The sequence below is a fragment of the Accipiter gentilis genome, chromosome 8, assembly GCF_929443795.1.
Source record: "Accipiter gentilis chromosome 8, bAccGen1.1, whole genome shotgun sequence".
NCBI lineage: Eukaryota > Metazoa > Chordata > Aves > Accipitriformes > Accipitridae > Astur > Astur gentilis.
Genome location: NC_064887.1, coordinates 28279188 through 28288727, shown reverse-complemented (window position 1 = coordinate 28288727; position 9540 = coordinate 28279188). Strand labels below are relative to the sequence as shown.

Here is a 9540-nt window from a genome sequence, read left to right as displayed (position 1 = left end):
GAGAACGTGCAAAGGAAGGAGCGCTACCAGCGAGGGGGCCGGGGCGGCAGGAGCAAGGGGACCGGGCCTCGCGAGGGAGGGGGCGGGCGGCCCGGCTCCACGACGTGAGGTGACCGCCGGCGGGGAGGGGCCTGAGGCGACGCGGCTGTTCCCGCCCGGCACCGGACGGCCCCGCGGGCGCCGCCAGGCGGCGGGGCGGGGGGGGGGGGGGTGGGGGTGGGGCCGCGGGCCGCCCGCGGGCCCTCGCCGCCGCCCGCGGGCCCTCGCCCTCCCCCGCGGCCCCTCAGCGCGGCGCGGCGGCGGCGCCGGCGCTGCCCGCCGTCCCCCGGCGCCGCGGCAGCTGCGGGCAGGGCGGCGCGGCGGCGGCGGGGCCGGCGTCAGCGGCGGGGCGCGGGGCGGCGGCGGGGCCCTCGCCGCGGGGCAGGACGGAGCGGGCCGCCCGGCGGAACTCCTCGCTGCGCCACGTGTAGAGCAGGGGGTTGAGGGCCGAGAGGGAGCAGAGCAGCAGCCAGCTGGCGGCCTGCAGCGCCGGCGGCGCCGGCCGCAGGAAGAAGCCCAGGAGGCTCACCCACACCAGGGGCTGGGTGCCCAGGAGGAAGACGCAGCAGAGCAGCAGGACGGAGACGCTGCTGAGGCGGCGCTGGGCGCGGCGGGGTGGCGGCGGGGCGGCGGGGAAGGGCAGCTGGTGGAGGAGGTGGAAGTTGAGGACGCTGACCCGCTTGGCGCTGCCCCGCACCCGCCGCACGATGCCGAGGTAGCAGTGGAGCAGCAGCGCGGTCTGGCCCAGCACGGCCAGGGCGAGGAGCAGGGCGGTGTAGCGAGGGCTGCCGTCCGTCTGCCGCGGGGGCGGCTGCTGGGCAGAGCCCGGGGTCCAGAGCCCGGGCAGCAGCGGGACCAGGAGCAGGGCGAGGGCCCAGGAGAGCCCGATCATGCAGCCCGTGTGCCTCCGCTGGTAGAGGGCCTGGTACACGCTGGGCAGCTTGGTGATGAGCACGTACCTGTTGAAGGCCACCAGCAGGTGAGAGGCCAGGGAGACGGTGAGGCCGAGGCCGAGGAGCCCCCCTCGGAGCAGCCGGTACTCCGCCGAGCGAAGGGAGGAGGAGTTGAGAGGCAGCAGCCCCAGCACAGCCTCCTGGGGCATCCACAGGGCGCACACGCTTAGGTCTGCTGCACAGCCGTTCACAATGAAGGCATTGCTGGTAGTCTGCAGCTTCTTGAAGGAGAAGACTAAATAGATGACCATCACATTGGATAAAGTCCCTGAGATAGCTAAGACTGCATAGAGCAGCGACAGGAAGATGCGGGTCCCGGAGGAGTCCTCCCAGAGCAGCAGCAAAGGTGAGCTAGCACTCCAGGAAGAGGCGTTGGGCATCTCGCTGAATGCAGCTCAGTTTTGACTTCTCCCTGTAAATCCCATCCTTGTCCGGGTCAGAAGATCCTGCTGCAGGAGTCCCCCACCAAGCACCAGGGAGGATGTGCAGCTGAGGGACTAAGGCAGGTTTCAGTCATACAAGCTGCAAGAAAACACAGTTTGCAGTAACGATCCAGAGAACAGCAGTGTCCAAGGCAGGTAGGTAGCAAGAGAGCCCACAGATTGTAGCTAGTGAAGGTGGGTCCATAGGGAGCAGATGGCTGTTAGCAGACCAGAGCACGACTGAGGATTCTGTAGCTGTGAAAATGCCATAAGCAGCAGCACCTTGCAATCAGCAGCAGAAACGGCAGCAACCGATACAAAGCTTTGCAGTTTCTCCTGTGCCACAGTACGTACACTGTATATCATTCCAGGAAGATTCAGCCCTTCCACTCTTCATGAATTATTCAGCAGATTTTCAATTTGTTAAATCAAGAAGAAAAAAAACACCAAACCCTATCATGCTCCAGAAATACTGCAGCTACACAGTCTGACTCTTTTTCTCTTTGCCTTACCAGTTTCCTGGTTCTAACCCATTTTACACAACTTTCATTTGCAGTTACCTTTCAAACCAGTATCAGTCACTTCTGTCTGAAATACAGTCCATTTACTGTAGAAACTGCTCTGCTAGCTACTTAAACTGATTTTTTCTGATCTTATTTTTGTTCAGAGAAAGTACACCATGCTTCTGCAAGCTTAATTCTAGAACTGGTCTATAACAATATACTTTTCAAATTAAATCTTTCAAACACAATAGGTACACAGATCCTGGGTAAGATAGTACTTTTTTGAGAAAGCTGGTCCTCGGTCTAAATATTCTACATTTCTTCATAAAACTCAGCCTGTCTCAGGCCACAGGAAATCCTGCGTTGCTAACCTGCCAGAGGTGAACGCAGGTGTCAGTAAGTACACAGATAAAACAGAATCAGCACAGCATTTGAAACAGTCTCACACCAAAATTAATTCAGAGCACAATTTCCCACAAAGGTGAATTACAGGTTCTTAGGCAGACTAAAAGCTGGTTGAAGAGTAGGGCTTAACAGCCCCTTCCCAACTGGAGGAGAGCTAGTAGTGGGATTCTCCCAGTAACTCTATAGTACTTTACTCAAACAGGGACAAAGTGTTAACTGTCCTTACCCTGGACAAGATTTAGTAAGAAACTGAGTAAAAGAACTTGCATTTCCTCTCAAAAGCTTTGCTGATTAGGAATGCTGATTAATTTTGTGGTGGCTTTAGGAAAAAAAAGCAGTTTTTGCAGGTGAGTTATATGCAGGCTACAGAAGTAAGCAATCTCGGCTCATAAGGTATGATCTGTATATTGACCAAAGATGTCTTTAGGAGGTGTTTTTACATATTGTTAAACTCACAGTGCTAACAAGTTACAATACTAAAATAATATATTAGGAGGTAATTAGAGTTACAATTTACATTCTTTAAGATAATGAAGTTAATATGTGGTAAAATGGATTATTTTGTTGCAATACAGCACATCTTTTGTTTGACAGAAAGGCTCATGTTTGCAATTGACAGGACTATTGATCCAGATGTGGATTTGTTACAAACATGAATATCTGTGCTCTTTTTTAATTAATTAGATTGCTCATGTGCTTAAAAACATACCTGAGTGATTTACTTGATCAGGCCCTTAATTATAATTTTTTTTGCCTGCTGCACTTTACAGTGTAGATCTAATCAAGTGTCAAACCTTTTGAGGCCTTTCATTGTTTAGCTGTCAGTAGAGAATAGTTATTATAGAAACTAAAATCCTCCTCTTTCTGCAGTACTGCAATTGAAAAATATTCTCTAAATCTGTAACAAGAAATATCTCCCTAACCAAAAACGTTCATAAAGCATACTTTAAAGAGATGATTAAGAGTTTCATAAGGCATTAGCCACAGAATCATAGGCCCAGTAGAGATCTCTACATTTATTTAATCCATCCTTACATATTTATCAAACCTCTTTTTAAAGAACTCATGTGCTACAGCTTGTTCTCCCAGAACAAGATATATTTATATATAAAACAACAGAAATGGTAAAGTTCAAGGATAAGCGAACAGAGGATATGAAACAAATTTCAGGGCATTTCTTAAAAGCTACAAGGTTCTAAAGACCTCCCTGACCTTTGTCATGATTTAACCCCAGCCAGCAACTAAGCACCATGCAGCCGGTCACTCACTCCCCCCCCATCCGGTGGGATGCGGGAGAAAATAGGGGAGAAAGAAGGAAAACTCGTGGGTTGAGATAAGAATGGTTTAATAGAACAGAAGAGAACTAATAATGATAATACTAATAAAATGCCAACAGTAGTAATAAAAGGATTGGAATGTACAAATGATGCGCAGGGCAGTTGCTCACCACCTGCCGACCAACACCCAGCTAGTCCCTGAGCAGCGATTCCCCGCCCCCACTTCCCAGTTCCTATACTAGATGGGACGTCCCATGGTATGGAATGCCCCGTTGACCAGTTTGGGTCAGGTGCCCTGGCTCTGTCTTGTGCCAACTTCTTGTGCCCCTCCAGCTTTCTCACTGGCTGGGCATGAGAAGCTGAAAAATCCTTGACTTTAGTCTAAACACTACTTAGCAACAACTGAAAACATCAGTGTGTTATCAACATTCTTGGCATACTGAACTCAAAACGTAGCACTGTACCAGCTACTAGGAAGACAGTTAACTCTATCCCAGCTGAAACCAGGACAACCTTTCACTGTCCCCAAATTTTTTGTTGTTAAGAAGCTGATTGGTACAGAATAGAAGCTATATTTATCATTCATTTTTAAGAACAAGAAATATATTGTATATTAGCTGGCATTTACCTATTTCATGTAAGAAATCAAAAGAAGTTAAGTTTAGAAAAAGGCTAAGGGAGAGGTTGATTCCTGCGTACTAGAAACTTTTAAATTAGCTGTTCTTCCTTTATATTTACTCTACACATCCAAATCACCATCCATTAATTGAATGTAATGGCAGAAGCCTTTTATTGTGTTTTTAGATTAGACTGTCATGAGAATTTGGGCAATTTCTAAAGCATCTGCTCTATTCCTGGCTTTGCCATTCCTTTAGAGGGGCTGTATAACAGTTACATGCTGTCCGCAACATCTATTGCAGTACAGATTTATCTGACAGGAATATTAAGCACCGTGGATAAAGAATCATGCAACACAACAAATTTTCTAAAAATCAGCAGCAGAGTTAAACAATGTTAGAACAATTTGTGACTAGTTTTTAATTGAAGGAAGGATAAAAAGCTAAATGAAAGCATGATCTTTTAGGTTCTTATGGACAAAGACCATGCTGTTAGTGAGACTAAGAAACCTGTTGCATATGCAAGACAAGGTGTGTTACACCTTTAACAAGGGTCCTTGTCCAGGAAAAGAAAAAAGAAGTTTCCTCAATTCAGACACAGCTTTTAAATTATGTTATTTTGAAATACAACCTTTACATCATAATACCAACATATTGATTAAATACTTGATGTTATAAAAAGCAAATACAAGAAGGTTAGCTAGAAAGATCAGTTATAAGAGATACCTATCATACTAATGTCTTTTTACAACATCATCTTATTTATAAATACACTACATACTTTAGAAGAAAGATGGTGACTTTGGAGAGCTACTCTTCAATTAGAGATCTAATCATATTAGTTTACATCAAAGGATCTAAGTTAGAAAAGCCAAGAAACAAGGAAGCTGGCTGATATAGGCATTTTATTATCAATTAGCTGTATGTATCTCTCTCTCTACATTTCAAAATTAAACAATATTTTATTAAGGAAAACTATTTATAACAAAGTACATGACAAAATCCTTTATAAGAGGTAGAATTACCTTACCATTAATCTATAATTCATATACAGTATATTGTATATATATGCACACACATATGCTACTTTGTGTGTGTATATGTTACATATACACAGTTGTGAAAAAAGTACAGTATTTGTATGTAAATTTTATTCAGTGATTTATATAGCTGCTCTCAGTATTGCTTATTAACACTTTCAGTACAACTTTCCATAGCAATTTGTGATCTGATCTTTTTAAAAAAATAATGTGGCACTTAAGATTAACTTCAGTTGTAAAGCAAATGCAGGGCATTCACAGGTTTTCAGGAACAAAGACTGACAATTCAACCAAGTTTTATTTTCAAGTTTCCATAGATATCAGAAAAACTCATAGGTAACAATGCTGTTTTGTTTTTGTCTTCTAAAGCAGTAGCAAATCGAGTCCTCAGAGCTGCTTACATTTTTTTTGCTTACTGTGCACTTGTGGAGTTCTGAAAATTTTACACGTGATCTCTAGTACTTCACTGTAACACCACTTCATTCTAAGTCTCATTCCTGATCACACCTGATTAAACTATACCTTAAAGAGCATCTTTACTGACAAAAATACTCTGTGATACAGGAGGTTACATTAGCTGTATGTTTTAACAATAGTTTTCAAATTAAAAGGTTTATGAAGCATCCAGTTGGTAACTGAAAATTTAATATACTTCCAACATTTAGTGTGCTTTGCTAATGAAACTGTACACATACTGCCAACTGTAGGTTAAAAACATGTAAGTATGCAGCACTGCCAAATTCATTGTAAATGCACATTCTTACCAACTTAAATTTTGTCTGCCTTCATTTTTGCAGTATATATTGCATAGCAAAATGTAACATTCTACGTTGAAAAGAAAAGTTAAAACATTCCTTTAAGACAAATTGAAAGAAAGTGTTAATTGTAGAATTGAATCATCAGATAAATTACTTTCTCTTTGCAGTGGAAGATGTAAGTTACATTACATCTCAACAAATATTTTCCCTTTATTTTTCTTTCATAGTGTTTCCTTATGAAACATTAGCAGCTGAAAGTGGAAAGCAGACTACATATCAAGTGCTTTCAGTTGATAGTGTAATAACTAGTTTCTCACTAGTTAGACTTCCATTAAGTTACCAGAAGACCAATTAGTGAGAAAGTAATTACTTTGGGCTTTAAGCAATAATGATGGACCCATAAAACAAGAAAAATATCTTGTTCATAAAAAGATTTTCATATCTTTGATAAACATGTAAAAATTCTTTAAAATACACATTTTTGTAGCAAAGTGAACACTAAATTAAAATATATTCTAATTTTTACATAATTTATATATATTGCATACCAAAATATTCTCTCAATACATATTTTAACACTGTACACAAGTTAATAAATGTCTTAATAAAACTCATTAGAAATATATTCAAGTTGTCTCAACATTAAAAATTTAAATCTGTATATAACATGGGGTAATAATTTCCATAAATTCAACATCAGTGCATCTGCAGTAGTCATTAACAAGAAATTTCTGCCTGTTAAGAAGTCTCCTGTTGGTGTTAAGGTTTTAGTATGTCTTGTATTGAAGATTCCTCCTCTAAGTGAGCAGCTCTCTTCCTTAAGTTCTTCGATTTTGAGGTCAACAGGTTTCACCAAAGCAGCAAGACTTTAGTACTGAACATACTCAGACTGAAGGGACTGTGCAGAGAAGAAAAAGTGATTAAAACTCACTGGGGAGGTTATATTTGCATATAATATGCATTTTGCACTTAAGGAGTAGAGGAGGGACAGGAGGGAGAAAAATAAACAGCGTTGGAGGGGTATCTGAATCTCTGCATAGGTAAACAAAGTAACGTAGAAGAATTTAAAAAACTACATACAGTAAAGTCCAACCTTCCTGTATCTACACTTACTTTTCCAAACCAAATTCTAGAGATTCTTGAAGAAAGTGTTACAAGTCCTTTAAAACACCACCTTAAAACAATACCTTACAAACATGTTGGGAAAACATACAGTTGCAGTTACTATAATTGAATTGTTTCCATTTATCCTGAATGAGATTCAAAGTGCTACTGTAAAAAATACAGCACACTTTAGATGTTGATTCAGGTAATGACATAGGAAACATATACGGTGTAGCTAATTACTGAGAAAAAAAGCTACAGCAGCACAATTATGCACATGAATAAATTTATGATTACTAAAATCAGATGAAAATGAAGCACTGCAAATGGTTCATCTGGATTAGCAAGCAGTCAGTATAATTAAGAGGAAAGCACAACCTGGTCTACTGTATTTATTTACACTTCTGGTTCTATTTAAGTCTAAGGTTTTATGATAAAGTGATTAATCAATTTAGACAGCATCCAAACATTTTATTACCTCCTATACAGATGTGCTCAGGAAGTCATTCTGATGAATAAAAAGTCTTATCTGAGAGAGCTCTTCACTGTACTACTATGGTTATAAACAAATACCAAGTTAAAAAAAAACAAAAACAAAAACAAACCATATTTTAAAACTGCAGCAATTCATCAGAATTAGAGAACTACTGTAGAAGAACATGAATCCCAAGAAAGCTTAGAACCGTGGAGTCTTCTCTTCCATTTTCCCACTATTCCTAACTAGTCACTATAGAAATGCTCTTTGGCATCCATAGTGAAAACTATTAATAGAAGTGCATAATAGATATGTAAACCTTTAGAGCTCTAACTAATATCACAAGCCCACTTTTTTCCTGTATCTTAAGTCTCAGTGTATATTTCCAAAGTTTTCTTTTAAATGCATTTTCACATCTTGAAAGTCTGAGACCATCTGGATATTCTTTCCTAGGTTGAAAAAGAAGGGCTGTCAGCATAGAAAGATTTGAATACCACTGACTAAAAAGGGTCTGTTTTTAGTACTGAAAGGATTCAACAAGAAGGGTATAATTTAATAGAAAATACTTTACCATAAAACTAAACATGTAACAGGTATTTTTTCATTATAGGCTCAGAATCACCATGGAATACATAATCATAGAAGCTTATTTTTCTCCACTCTGTTCTCTGATAATCATTCTGGTTTATTACCTTTGTGAGAGCATTTATTATATGTGTAAGAGTGAAGCAGAAGGAATAGCCCCTCATTAATGAGCACTTGAAACGTCTGCTCTCTTAATGATCCTCAAAGCTTTCTCATTTTCAGATGTGTATTTTAACAGTCAGAAAGATGGTTACACTTAGAGCAGTATTTGAAATGGATCCTTCAAAACTGATTTCTAAGTAAGGTTAATTAACAAACATTAAAAAAATGCATGACGTTTTAACTATATACTCTCATATGTTGTACAGTAATAGATTACTTTAAGCTTGGACAGATGAAAGATGACCAGAAAGCACTGTACACTTTTGGTGATATTGAGAACAGCTAGCATTAGTTGACAAAGAACTGTAACAGCAACCCTTTACTTAGCAGACAGTAGTAACCAGGAATTCTACATCACAATTTAAATAAACAAATAAGCAAATCAGAAATTAAAGATTCTGAAGTTGAAACTAAAATTGTTAGGAATACAAGTTACAAAAATATGGAAAAAAATTAATAGCAACATATAAAAAAGAACAAATATCCATGCAGCACAGATTGCTTGGAAACAAGATAGCATGTTTTGTTAATTTTCATTACAGATGGGTAGGCAGGATTTATTTTATTTATTTTCAAATTAAGAAGTATGTTTTTCAGTGTACTGACACCCTCACCATAGCTCTACTTCACATAGCAATGATTTCTTCCTAATGTTTCAAAGCCTTTTCTGAATACAGAGAAGAACTAAATCTAAGCAGCATTTTTTCCAGATTAAGATTAATTGATGTGACTTACCATAAAGTTATTACTAAAAACATGGTGATAGCCATGATAACTGAGCTGTTGTAAAATATACAGACTAATTTTTGAGTCTCAAAAATTATATTATAGCTGGGCAGGGTTGTTTGGTTTGTTTTTGTTTTTTTTTGCTCTTTTGCAGTTAAGTGATTTGTGCTTTTAAATCTCTTCATGTTGTCCAAAGAGACTGACTGTAATATTTCAAAGCCTGTAATTGTGATATTTTTATTTTTTTAAAAAATCTTTTGAGGAGTTTTCTATTTTAAAATTTACATCCCTACCTCCTATTTGCAGTGACTCGAAGTATGGCCTGTGATTCTGAAAGCTTTATTGAAAACAAAAAGCCCCAATTCACCTTTACAAGTCATATGCTGGTATTTAACAAAATCTTAATTAAAACAGAGTTAAGAATAGAAGGAAAAAACAAAGAAAATTGACTGCTGAATTGCAGTGATGAGAATA

At 40.2% G+C, this 9540-nt stretch overlaps 2 protein-coding genes across 6 annotated transcripts in view; both read right to left on the bottom strand.

Annotated features, from left to right (window-relative positions):
• Positions 1–283: 283 nt before the first annotated feature.
• GPR88 (G protein-coupled receptor 88) lies at positions 284–1428 on the bottom strand. Its single transcript, XM_049808595.1, has one exon. The coding sequence runs from the start codon at positions 1370–1372 to the stop codon at positions 284–286; it is 1089 nt and encodes a 362-aa protein (XP_049664552.1). The 5' UTR covers positions 1373–1428.
• Positions 1429–5104: 3676 nt separating this feature from the next.
• CDC14A (cell division cycle 14A) overlaps positions 5105–9540 on the bottom strand; it is a 70365-nt gene continuing 65929 nt past the window's right edge. For all 5 annotated transcript variants that reach the window (XM_049807763.1, XM_049807764.1, XM_049807762.1 and 2 more), the window contains one exon: positions 5105–6912. In XM_049807763.1, coding sequence (XP_049663720.1) covers positions 6899–6912 — 14 coding nt within the window. In that variant the 3' untranslated portion in view covers positions 5105–6898. The remainder of the gene's footprint in view (positions 6913–9540) is intronic.